General features: G+C 41.2%; 1 protein-coding gene across 1 annotated transcript in view; it reads right to left on the bottom strand.

The window, feature by feature from the left end:
* nfixb (nuclear factor I/Xb) overlaps positions 1-13743 on the bottom strand; it is a 163290-nt gene that overhangs the window by 9230 nt on the left and 140317 nt on the right. The window contains 6 exon segments of the mRNA XM_028455212.1: positions 2867-3014; positions 5389-5564; positions 9014-9050; positions 9052-9084; positions 9086-9126; positions 9129-9143. Coding sequence (XP_028311013.1) covers positions 2867-3014; positions 5389-5564; positions 9014-9050; positions 9052-9084; positions 9086-9126; positions 9129-9143 — 450 coding nt within the window.

The raw sequence follows: 13743 nt of genomic DNA, 5'->3' as shown, positions 1-13743 counted from the left end.
AACTAAGTACTTTTCATTGGACTAAAAATTATGAGGTCCTTTTCGGTTTAGCACGCTTGGCTAAGCTAACACGCATAGCAACATTATTACGTTACAATCAGAAGCAACCAATGCTGTAATGCATGGGCTAATTTTTAGCATTGCAATTCATTAAAGAAAACTACTGTGTATTACTATGCATTATATTATGGTATCGTATCAGTACAAACTAGTGCAGTGGTTCACAAACTTTTTGTGCCCAAGGTACACCAAAGGACAAGTACAACTATTTATAACACGTGTTATCACTCATATCATGTACAATATCACAGGTGACCGTATAAGAAAGCGCTCCATTTTCCCTCTCGCAGTTTCTCTGTTGTAATGTTGTCACAGTAATTCCTGCCTGTGCAACCGCGGCAACAGCGAAATATTGCGTTCTCTTTTAAAGAATACTTTTTAGGTATAGAGTTTGCTTCTATATTATGAAATTAGTGCATACAAAGTACTAAATGAAAATATAATTATTTTTGTGTAGTTCTATATTGCAATAATAATGTATGTGTCAGTGTGTTTATAACGTCATGTCTTCCCACACTTGACTTGACCAGACTCAGGATTTCACTCGTTCTCACTTTTATTCTTTCTTTGAACATAAAACACAAGGTCATCATTTTTCATCAAACAAGTTAAGTGCAAATAAACCCAATTTCCGGTAAGTACATTTAATTTGGTAAAACTATATTTTAAATTAATCAAACAGAGAACTCGGTCTACTTTTATAACCTGACACCATTTTCCTTATGTTTATATCAAATAAAGATATTACAATTTTAATTTAACAATTTCTCAACGGAAATACTTTTATATTATACTATTTTAATACATTTTAAATATCGTCACTCTGAATTTTATTAAAGAGAAAACTGCTATATTTTAAATACTAACTTTTTTTTTAAACCCTTAAATACATAAACTAGGTTTTAAGCAAATTTTAAACTATTTTCCTCTTCTCATATACACAATTTAATTAACTCAGCAAATGAATTATACAATGATGAGATCATATTTTAACAGTCCAGTCATTATGAGCTCACCAGTAGACCCTTTGTTTCAGTCCTTTTCGAGTGCGTATTGTGCAGTGCACGTTTCTGGTGTTCTCAGCTACGTTGCGTACAGACGAAGGCTAGCGCGCTGCTTTTCCCCTCCGTTCATAGGGTGACTTTTTCATCAGTGCAATTGCGCTTACCTGTTGAGGTGCGCCGCGGAGAATCATGCATGCACACGGGAGCAGTATGAGCGAGCGCCGGCATGCGCTGGAGCGGCACATGCACCCAGCATTACGCGCTCGGAGCACTAAGGAAGATCGCCGCAACAGTATGGTTGTCACAAAATCACACGGAACACCTGGACATGTCTCACGGCACACCTGGACATGTCTCACGGCACACCTGGACTTGTCTCACGGCACACCTGGACATGTCTCACGGCACACCTGGACATGTCTCACGGCGTGCCGTTTGGGAACCACTGCACTAGAGGTTAGTAAACTCAGCATTGTGAGTTACAGGTGCTTTAGTTTAAAAAAAAAAGGTAAAATTAGAAAAAAGTGCACATTTATTCTCTCATGAAAGTCTTTTGAATCATCTTTGTTTCTTTGTTTTAATTGAAATAAAACATTCACGATTATAAAACATGGTATTATCAACCATATTCATTGATTACTATAATTTAGGTACTTTTTTTTCTTAAATCTAATTTCAACTTAAATAACACCAGTTCAAATGTACTTGTATGGAGTAAAGCCGCTACACCGTTACTGTTAAATGTCAAAAGGAAAATAGAGGCATTTAGTTCAATCTAGAGCACAGCTGTTAATCATCAAGGTCAATAAAACCTCACTGAAAAGTTTGCCACAGTCTTGAAAGCAAACTCAAATCTCCCCGCATGATTAAATTCACTTGATGAACTCATTTGGAAGTGATTGAACACATCAGAATCCTGACATCGAGGATCAGTCAGGGACATCTAAAACCCTCTGGCATCAAACTGTCTGACAAATTTAGGGCAGTTTGAGGTACCCTACAGACTCCAGAATATAAATCTCTCTGTGGGATTAGGGGATGCAGCTTCTGCATATGTGAGTTTGTTAGAGTGGAGAAAAAAAGGGAGGGAGAACAAGAAGGAGGGAGACAGGAAAGCAGATAGCATCTATGTGATTCTAAGGAGAAGAGTAACATACATACAACAGTGAAGACTTTGAGACGCTGACGGGGTAGAACAAATACACTACATTTGAAAAGCTAGAAAGAAACAGACAAAAAAAGGTGCTCCATCCAGTGCCCCTCCTTCAAGAATTTAACACCTCAAACTTTCACCGTCACTGCACACCTTATCTGTACAGTTTACAAGCACAGACCATGACATACACATCACAGGAATCACTGAGGGATGAAGAACCTTATTCAGCTTTTGCTTGACTCTTAACTAGACTTTTGGAGTCCTTACAAACTAACTGCCCTAAATTTGTGCAAGTAAAAACCAAATATTCATATTGTTTTCATGACGAAAGAAGGCAATGAAGCATCTACACTGTGTCATACAGACTGGGCTCAGCTTACGTAGCCAGACTCACAAGGGAACTACTACATAGCCTTGAGGAGCGCCACAGAGGTCCACAGTCACAATGTTCACCAAAACTCTGGCGTCTCTGATCTACTTTAGTTTCTAAAGGCCATCCAAGAGATCAGGGAGATGAGACGCTGGATAAACAAAGGTGGAATGTTGAAGGAAGAACAAGGGTCTTTTCCCTGGAAAGGTTTTGGGATTTGTTTGTTTTCTTTGGTTAGGTTTAGTTTTTTAGACTGGTCTCTGCGGGGTCACTTACACGGAGATGTGGGCGAGGAGAGTCCGCCGTCAGGGGGCGTGCTGTTGGGTTTAGAGTCGGGCATGGGGAGGGGTACTGGGCGGGCCACTGGGGGAGGTGGAGGAAGCAAGAAGGAGCCTGGCATTTTGCTCTGGCCGCTCCCGTTTGGCTGCAGACAACACAAACAGGGTCAAGGAGGGCGACATGCGACAATCCGCAAGACACGGAATGAAAACTCAGGAAGGCCGATTCCCAAAAAAAACCATCCATGACGAAGGGGGGTGGGGGTGGGGGGGTGAAAGTGGCAATGTGAAGAAGGGAGAAGAGGTGGTGGGTGGTAAAACAACAACTAAAAGTATGATATGTGTGGACGGCCTCTTTCATGAAGGTGTGAAAAATAATAATCACCACAAGGTTTGAGCTGAAGGCGCTCTGCATGGCAGAAGCGTGGTCCATGCCGGGGGGAAGGTGGTGCTGGGGGGGGGTGGGGTGGGTTAGGTGGTGGAGGTGAGCAAATTGTTTGGCTGGCATTTGTCCAGAAGATGGAAAGAAATCAAAACGATGAGAGAATACTCTATTCACACAAACACTAACCAACCAACAATACCAGCAGCAGGCATCCAAACACCAACTAAAATCTGAAAGTCTTGAGATGAGAACAAAAACACAATGACGGCACAATGTAGACCAGGGGTGGCCAATCCTGGTCCTTAAGAGCCCCTATCCAGCATGTTTTAGATGTTTCCCTCTTCCAACACACCTGATTGAAATGACCAGGATGGTTATCAGTTTGATGGTGAGTTAATTATTGGAATCAGGTGTGTTGGAAGAGGGAAACATCTAAAACATGCTGGATAGGGGCCCTTGAGGACCAGGATTTTGCACCCCTGATGTAGAAGTATGCTGCACTGAAATGTGCTGTGGCTGAGACACGCTTTTGCTGATGGTTGCAACGCCTGAGGGGTTGGGTGGAGCAAACAAAAAGAAATAAAGGAGGAGGAGGGAGAAAGTCTGAAACTGGAAACAGCAAGTTGACATTGACAAGACAATACAGAGAAGACCGACTGAAGAAATGTCTACTGTGGTGTGATGGGGAGTTGGTGCATCTGAGGAGTTTTTGGCATTCATCACTTTATTAGTACACCTTGCTAGTATTGGTTTTTCTTTAGTATATCACAGTCTCTGCAGATTTGTCAGCCCTACACCAGGCCTTTGGAATCGATGGTGTGAACTTTGGAACAGGGAGCGTTATCTTGCAGGAAGTAGACAATCCGTTGTTGTCATCAAGGGATGGACTTGGTCAGCAACAATAGCCAGACAGGTTGTGGTGTTCAAACTGTGGTAAAGGTAAAGGTAATATCTTCCACCACATTCCATCAGCAGCAGCATGAACTTCCGACCATCTCAATGTTCTCAGTGTGGTAACGTTTCTCCAGTCTTTCATCAATTTTCGTGAGCTTACGTAAACCAGTCTCAATGTCAGGAGTGATACTCGCTGTGGTCTTCAGCAATAACGATGGACAGTTGAAATGCTCAGTGATTATCTTCTTTTGGTTGTAACCAGCAACTCTTTGAGTTGCCGTTCTATCATCTGGAACCAATTCGTCCTTCTCTGCCCGCTCTTTGTGTGTGAATACTCCAGCAGCAGTGTCCATAATCATCTTTCATTCCTATTCTAATGCCCAGTTTCTACACCAAACTGTGATCTTATCCATGTTTACATGTCAATACACACAGAATTTGAAAAGTATTTCTCTAATTGGCCCTTTTAGCTGAAAGGTGTACTTAATAAAGTGGTAAGTGCAGCACATTTCTGATTGATCTGTTGTGTCAACACCTATTTTTCTCAAAGCCAAACATGTTGAAACACTCTCTGATCTAGACTTTCAAATATTCAGACATACAGGTTTCTATGACGATCTTTGTCTGAGAGAATTGTCTTACACAGGACATTTACTGTTTGCAGTAATTGAGCTTCGTGAGAAAATACTTTATTGTTGAATAATTATTAATCGATGTGATGTTTGTGTGCTCTTTGACTGTTTGAAAGGTTTCTTCTCAGAACGTTGTTTGTAAATGCATGTGAAATGATGTAGAACAAGCTTACAATTAGTTTATCATAAGACACAGAAGAAGACACACAAATCACATATGACAAGCGGTTTTAACATTTATTAGCTTCCCTTGATATTGGTGAGGATGATCTGCAATTCAGTAAGAAGTGAAGTGATGAAGTGAAATAAAACCTTAAGTGTGTGGATAAGCTGAAACGAGTAGCAGTGATACCTAATCATTTCAACCTAAGATTTTTATTTTTTCTATTTTTGTATTCTCTTACACAGGAAGTAGTAGCCATAAACAGGAAGTAGTAGCCCTACAAATGATGTATGAAAAAAATGAGAAATGAGGATATACATTGTGTGATTTTAATATTACAGGGGTTCAATTAAACCTCATTTTAGACCATAATCTTTGTTCACGTGCTAAACGTGAAGCTGAAGCATCTGCATGTTTCAAACATTAATGGAGGTGGGTTTCCCTACCTGTCCAGCGCCCTGCCCTGAGCCGTCAGCACAGACGAACTGCACAAACTCCTTCAGGGGATCCTGTCCAGGGTGGTGGTGGTAGCGGATGGTTGGATGGGTGAAGTAGGGGCTGGACTGCTGGATGATGGAGGGAGATGGGAAGTGCAAGGCCGAAGCAGAAGCACGAGGACTTCCTGTAAACACAGGCGGAGTTAGAAGAATACAAGTGGATGAAAAGAAAGAGAGCGGGAAATAAAAAGACAAACACAACACACGGACGAGATCATGAACCAGAAGACTCTGATCAACTCAAGACAGCACAGTTGCTTCATGAAAAAGATTCACACACTCACTTTATCCTGATGCTCACACTCAGAGACGCTACAAACAAATCGACACAATGCAAACTCACACCCGTATACTCACTATTTCTCAGACAATAGTGTTGCAAATTGAAATCAGATCCAAAGAGCTTGTTGGAAAACACAAAGAGATTATTGAGTCTTAAATTAGCTGAGTTTAACGCCTGCACGCCTGTGTGCTGTTTTGAGGGTGTGAATCACTGGCGTTGATGCAACTTGGCATTCAAATGGCAAAGCTGTTTTTTAATCTGACTCATTTTGTTCCTATGACAGAACAACCGAGTTGTGCAAATTACTATTTAAGTCTGTGTTCAGCTTTATATGGTCACTTCCAAGGAATAAACAGGTTAATTTTGCAGCATATCTACTTTAGCCTTACCAAGAGAAAGAATGACAAAGTCACTGCAAAGTGAGTTATATAACTGTATGAAGTGGGTGGGGGGCAGTTAGTTGAGCCAAAGCCCACCAGACACAAAGCCCCCTCTGTCACACCTGTATCCATCACCAATTCTCCTTGTTTGTAAAAAAAAAAGAAAAGCCTGTTCTCTTCTTTATAATGCCAGTCTGACACCCACCTCATCCCATCCAGATCCCCAGCTGCCCATGACTGCCTGCCAATAGTGTTTGAGACTTGATTTTATTCTGTGTGTGTGTGTGTGTACTTTGCGAGGGTGCCAACTGAGCTGCATTGCCCCCCAGACACAGGAGCCCATGCCGCTGAGCCAGGCAGCACCCTGCTCCCATGCCAGGCTGCCAGCTCGCACCTAAAGCCGTCACCCTGCTCTTATGGACCCACATTAATCCCATTACAGACTGGGTGAAGGCCAAATGCACAGGGGGCATGAAGGGGGGTGGGGCAACGATGGGGAGGTGGAGGGGGAATGAGCGCATTGGGGAATCCTAAAACACTGATTTCTTCTCTCGCCTTCATCACACATTCTCATTTACTTTCTAATGTGGTGAATAACCACACCAATGTGGACCCCTATGGATGCCACACCTACTTCTCCTTCAACTTGGATCCTTCAAAATAAAGCTTACAAAAGTTTTGTCAGTGCACTTTTAAGTTCCTTGACCAGTTTGAGCAGTGTTGGGCTAATGGAAACAGAGGCAGATCACGTAACTGGAGGTTTAGTGGGTTCACATCTGTGGGCCCATGTGCAAGGCCCTTAACTCCCAAATGTACCGCCGGTGCTACACTGTTGCTGCCCACTGCTCCTTAGGGGTGGGTTGAATGCAGATAAATATCTTAAATCATGCACCTGTATACATGTAACAATAAAGTAAGCTTTATCTTCTTTTTCTAAAAAGGTGAACTGCAAATACTCTGAATCAGTCAGCTAGCACAGCCAAATCCAGGGGTGGACAATCATCAGGGCCGTGATAAAATATTTGTCTTTTCTTTCGATTACTACCTTCATTAGGCAATTAAAAAATGCCAACCATCCAGATGTTTTCTTGAGCATGCAATTCATTTTAAGATTTAAATGATCATTTACATGGAAAGAACATCAAGATAACTTTTGAAGGTCTTTGAGTGTCGGTTTGGTTGGTAATTTCATTAAAAAAAATGCACATTTCTCTAGGAGTAAAAGTCAGCAGGGGAGGCAAAACAGACTAACTCAATTGAAACCAACTCTGGTCACCATCACAAAAACCATCTGCTCCCAGCATGCCTCACTACTGATCCCTCTTCTACAACCCCTAAACCCTCTTGGATCTTGTCCGTCACACAGAACACGACCAACACTCACGCTGCGGTGAGCAGCACACTGACGTGCCAACAGCTCTGAGGTCAACACGGCTACAGTTTGTTTATAAAGAAACAAAACCCACTGGTGTAAGTTACAACTGCACGCCGCAATGAGTGCCCCCATAAACAGGACACATGTGTCTGTGCACACGTATAGCATACATAACTGTGTGAGGAGATTAGATTTGCTCTAGCTTCATCTCATCAGGCATCGGGTCTGTCAACAACCGCCGAGGACGGTTTAATGACACAGCGGTCAACCTCATAGCCTCACATCTGCTCGGTGGCTTGAAAATCCTTTGATGTAGCCTTCAGAGCTAAAGCACATGGGCAATTATCTCCATGTGCTATTTCACGGGTTCACAATCGTGCATTTTTCAGGGAGAAAAGTGAAAGTCTCAGGCTCAATCTGTACTGTGGTGATAATATGAAGACAGTAGAGATTTACATTCAGAGGTTTGGCTGTGATTGATAGTCAGAGCAGCTTATTTCCATCTCTGCCAACATGGAAGGTAGACACAATGTCAAGTAAAACAAGTCAAAGTAAGTACATATCAGAATAACAGCGTTTTTACAGATCCATATTCCATAATTCAACCTGGGAACCCCAAAAATGGACTCTTGCTTCTTTTACTAAATTCCTTCTCTCCTTCGATGCCTTACAAAAATCTGGCATTACATAAGCTAGCTTTTCGCTAGAGTAGCGACTTTTAGTATCAGTGTCCCAAAATACTAGCTTGGGACTTGTATTTAATACTAAAGACGCGAAGGTCAACTATTGAATGAAGAAAAAAAAATGCAACTGTAGCAAGACTAAAAATAATGTTCCTGATGAGAAAGAGACCAAGAACTCTGAGTCACGTAGTGGATAAAGGATAGTGAACTTTATTAAACTGTTAGACTTCAATTAGTCTAACTCATAATGGAAATTAAAAAGCACTATTTTTGTCTTATTATAAAATTTTATTTTTTTGCAAACCAAAACTAATTTCCAGAAAAGTCAAGAGAGAGGAGTACCAGTAATTATGTTTTATTTACAAATGGTCTCTTTGTGGTTTGGTAAGTCAAATGTAAAAGAAGATAAAATAAGGTTAACGAGCAGTCATAATGTTATACATGAAATACTTGACAGAACAAGCAACAACCAACCACCGGATTGCTCACACAAAAAGGCACCACCACCACCACCACCACCACCACCACCAACCGTCCACCAAACACCAGCAGAGAAGCATCACAAAACACACCTCCAGGTGCGTTTGCAATCTACTAAAGTCAAAGAAGGAAGAGGAGGAGCTTTCAAACCTGCACAGCTAACCATCTTCTCCCTTTTGGTAATTCCTCATCTCCCAAAGACAATGCTCCCACCTCCAAACCACAAGGGGGAGGGGTTGGGTAGAGATGCATTTTGGGAGATGGCAAAAAGGGAGAAGAGGAGGGGCTGGCAAGAGTTGGGGATGGGAAGGGCGATTGGGGTTGGGGTTTAGGTAGTGGGTGGGGGAGGGGTTGGCAGCTGGGTTGATCTCACCTGGTCTCACTCCCGCCAGCATTGGCAATGGGTGGTGGGGTGAACGCCATGCGGGGGGACCTCGTCTGGGAGGGACAGTGCGCTGAAATCGAATTTCCCCGGCTTCTTAAGAGACCAGGCGACGAGAGTCCTGGCAAAAGGGGATCAACAAAATGGCAGAACAGAGACGAGGTTTAAATCAAACAAGGCTGCTTTCCTTACGTTAACTATTTTGAAAAAAGAAAATAAATGATTTATCTTCGACTCTTTAAATTTGATTACATGAATCAAATGATTATGACTCGCTGAAATCAATGGATTGATCAACTGATTCATTCATTGATTTGTTTGATTGGCTTAACATACAGATGGATTGTTACACTATGTGTGCATCCTGTATCATGTTGACCCGATTGAGGGATGGGGTCTGGGTTGCACGTACGGACTTTAGAAGCAGCAAAAAGGGTTCAGAATGGAGGTAGGTGGACGGCTGGAGAAAAAGGCGAAGGGGAGAGTTGGGGGCAGGGTTGGGTGGTACTTTGGGGCCGGAGAACGGGGAAATGCATCAAACCATGGAACCACAACGACTGAGCCAAAACGAATACTTAGAATTGGTCAAGGAATTCTGGATTTTTGGCTAATCCTAAATACAGAAACAACATCAATGTCAATAAAAAACACAAAACTATTCAGTAACAGAATCAACAATATTACCTTATCTCTAACAATTACTGATCATCAGGTAAGCTTTACAAAACTATTGATTTGACATTGCATCAAGGTAGCTGATCACTACCAAATAAAGCTTTAAAGTATTATAGTTGGATTGTGTCATAATAGTTGTTTTTCTGAGCATAAACTGTAGCTATGGTCACTTAAGATGTACAAACAGTGGTCTAAGGAAGTCATTGCAGGCAAAGGTAATGTTTTAATGATAAAATCACCCTATGAGAACATGTCTGCTTTTTATAAAACACAGCGATCGTGAGAAAGCCAGAGCTCGGACACCTCTTGCTTTTATCAGATGGCTTTGTAAAAGTATTAATAGTATGCCATACAACGTTGCGTTGGAGCCAGAAAATTTGTTTTTGCTAACATTAAATCCAAACATGACATTGCCAGGTAGAAAGAACCATGACTACTTCAGACCTGACCAATTGAGAATCTAAGCTTCTAGAAGAAGCGATTAACAAACACAAGCATGAGAGTCCTGAGAACGGCTCCATCGTCCACTCTTCAAGAACAGCAAAACTGAGTTGAATACTTGTTAATCCCAAAGCCAAACCTGTGCCAGACTTGGAGGTTGCAACAGAAACAAATACTTCATTTTCCCATTCACTCAAAGGATGACTTGATCCTGAAAGAATGGGATGCTGGATGGACTGGTTTCAGAGCCATGCTCACTTCTTTAGCTCTGCTGCTACATCAATGTTATGGCTACTTTTGCACATCTGACACATAGGTATTTCATGTCACTGAGTGAAGACATATTGTGTTTCATAAAGGGAAGCTTGAAATATCACACACAGACACACACTTGCTCAAGATGTTCAGGCTGGGTGGCAAAACTCTGGGCCGACTGCCAGCAACAAAGACTGAAGAAGAAGACTAACATGCTAAAGTGTCTCCCCTTTGTCTATAAATGTCTGCCAAGGTGAACAGTTCCAGGACAGCTCTTGGTTTGGTAGGAACATGCACACTAAGTACAGAGCCCGTTTACCAAGGCAGAAGAAACATGGCCAAAAGTGGGAGAGCTACAGATAAAAGAGGCTTTCCTCAGTGATGAAGGTCTTGTGTGGTTGGCGCTGAGGGAAGTCCAAATGCACAATTTGGACTTTCAGGGGTTTAAGGAGTAGCACCAATGGTGTATCTGACCTCAGCTGAAAAACCACAAAGTTGAAAGAGCACTGAAAGAAAAACTCTTGAAAAGATGGAAATCTCTAAAGAGAATAAAGAGTATAGAAAAGTACATCTGCATGGACACAAAGAACCAATCACTGCTCTCCAAACCCATGTTTTGTTTGCTTCAGATTTGCTTGAACGAACACAGCAATAAACAAAGTTGGTGAGCAACAAGCTCATAAATGTACTCAACGACACAATATTCACACTTATAAAACAAACACGCTCAAATAAAAACTGCAGAGATTTCATTATGGCCCAAAGAGATGTGGAAATAGATTTTATGAGCAAAGCTTATAAAATCAAACTGAGCAGATTTCTCTCTTTGTTTTTCCCAATGCAACACTGGGACATGTTTTATATCTTTATTCACGCACAGCACTCATACCACGGCTGCAGCTGTGCTTGTGTGGGCACTGATAAGTATAGAAAGATGGTGGATGCCAGCACTTATGTTAAGCAAGGCACACTGTGTGACATCATGCAAAGATGGAGGGAGTGAAGACACTGAACCAAAGAGTAAAAGCTAAATCCAAAGCAGAAAAGCACTTGGTGTTGATAAACACCAAATTATTTATTTATTATTATTTAAATGTACTCATGTCCTTGTAGCACATTAAAATCTATTTACTACCAATGAAATGCTAAAATACACATACCATATATGTGGATAATCAATATAATTGGACCATGTAGGACTGATAGAAGTACAGTATCTGGTTTCAGTTTCAGGACTCCATTCTGTTGGATAATTTGAACTCATGATGTGAAACCTTTAAACTGAACTTCCAACCATCTTTTATTCTTGTTCTGCACGATAAAGGCTGTAAGGCCTGTTTCAATTCAACTCCTTACTTAGCTAACCATGCAACTGCCTTTCACTTCTCCTATTGTTCAACGCCCAACTTGCTTAGTGGATAAACTAAGGCACAAAGTCTCAACAAGGATTAGCCTCAGGGCTATCAACAATGGATCACTGGCAACAAAAGATTTCTTTTTTTAAAATATGTTGATTTTATTTTGATGGGGATTTACAAATGCAGCAAGTTGTTGTTGGTTCACACCTCCGACAATAGTATGTTGGTTATTTAATTCAAATGCAGTCAATCAGCGTGAAAGCAACTTACACTACTTTTAACACTTTTCCTTTCTTTTTAAATACAATTCTTTGATTTTGATCATGGTCGGTTAGTAAGGGGTGGTGATGGGTTTCCTACTTGATTATGTCAGGAGTTAGAGTTACACGTTTTATTTGGATTATGTTTTTTGGTATTTAGGATCAAATTTATTGATTAAGTTAACCTAATTTTCTTTAGGAAAACCATCCAGTTGTCTACTACAGTAGATATGCCACAGGAAATCACTAAACACTAAATGAAAGTACACAATTTATGGTTCTCAGGAGGATTTAAAAAGTGTGATAGATGTTTGAGATAACACAGGCATTGTTTGCCGTCTATGACTTCAAAGAGACAGAGGGCTGCATTTGATTTCAGTGCCAATAAGTTGAAAGAAAGCATCAAAACACCTGCTAGTAGGCAGCGGATGACGGTGCTTCAATTGTTTCAAAAGAAGATTGCTGGAAGGAGGATGGCTTTAGAGGGACAACTGTAGAAAATCAGATGAAGGAACAGCATGTGTGAGATTGTGCACTGTCCCAGGATGTTGTTTGAGTTTAAAGGTGCTGTATATGCTTGGAGAGGACATGAGCCATGCAGAAGTCTGATGCTGGTCTAGTTTGTGTTATTATACTGCCCTAGGAACCGGACCCTTAAAAATAATAAATACACAGCTGTCATCTGAAGGCAGCTTGAGAACAAGAACAACGTTCTGTTTTTGTGAACCACGTAGAAAGAAATGGAGGAAAGCCTTTTCAAATGATAGCATTTCAAACCCTATTTATCAATCACTGATACTGAAGTGCAAAACATTCAATCACAGACATCTGAAACAGAGCTGTGAGCTGCTCTATTTCACTGATCAACATTTTCTGTGTAAACTTTCCTTCTTGTAAAACCATGGCCAGATTGGAGGCTCTGATGCTACAGATACGGCACGTCTGGTGGAGAAGATGACTGAATAAATCAAACTCTCTGTCCATCTATGAAGGCCAAGATGCCTTTAAACAATTCCATACCTCTACTATTTTCTGACTTTATTCATCTCTATGAGGGGAAATGGGCTCAGAAAAAGCAGAACTATACCCACCACCTATCTGAGAGCCAGTGCTGATAACACTGGAAGACACACATATCCCTGCAAAGCATGTGTGCATTAATCCCCCCCCATTGAATTAGTGTGTTTGTGTGTCCGAATAAGACCATGATGACAAGATATGACAAAACCACGTTTCTGGTTTCAATCTGAGACCAAAGATGTTGAGACAAAGCCAAATACATTTTCACAATTCTACTTATTTTGCTTTTTTCCTCACTTGTTGTTTAAAATGAAACAAATCTATATTTTGAATGCACACAATAAATTAGTGCAGAATGCCCAAAGAGCTTTTTTGGCTGAAACATCTCCGTGCCGCACACAGGAGTGATTGTACAAGCTTCAATTAAAGCCAGCCTATTATACATAAACAGCCCTGAAATATACATATTGTTTTTAGCCTGTGATATTCCCAAATTAGTCTCTATCTCGCTGAGTTATCTGCTACAATGCAGCTTCTCGCTGAGGATCAGCAAATGAGGCCCAGATGCCCAATGAAAGCTTTGTCTGAGCAAGCCAACAGAAGTTACTCTGATCTCTCTCTTAATCTCTGCTATTGTGTGTGTGTGTGTGTGTGTGCGCGCTCTGCGATTCCACCTACACACACGCAGTTGTTTGTTCAGCGTTATTTCTAT

This window comes from Gouania willdenowi, chromosome 8 (assembly GCF_900634775.1).
Source record: "Gouania willdenowi chromosome 8, fGouWil2.1, whole genome shotgun sequence".
In the NCBI taxonomy this organism is placed as follows: Eukaryota; Metazoa; Chordata; class Actinopteri; order Blenniiformes; family Gobiesocidae; genus Gouania; species Gouania willdenowi.
The sequence above is the reverse complement of the archived record's forward strand: the minus strand, read 5'-3'. Positions and strand labels throughout refer to the sequence as shown.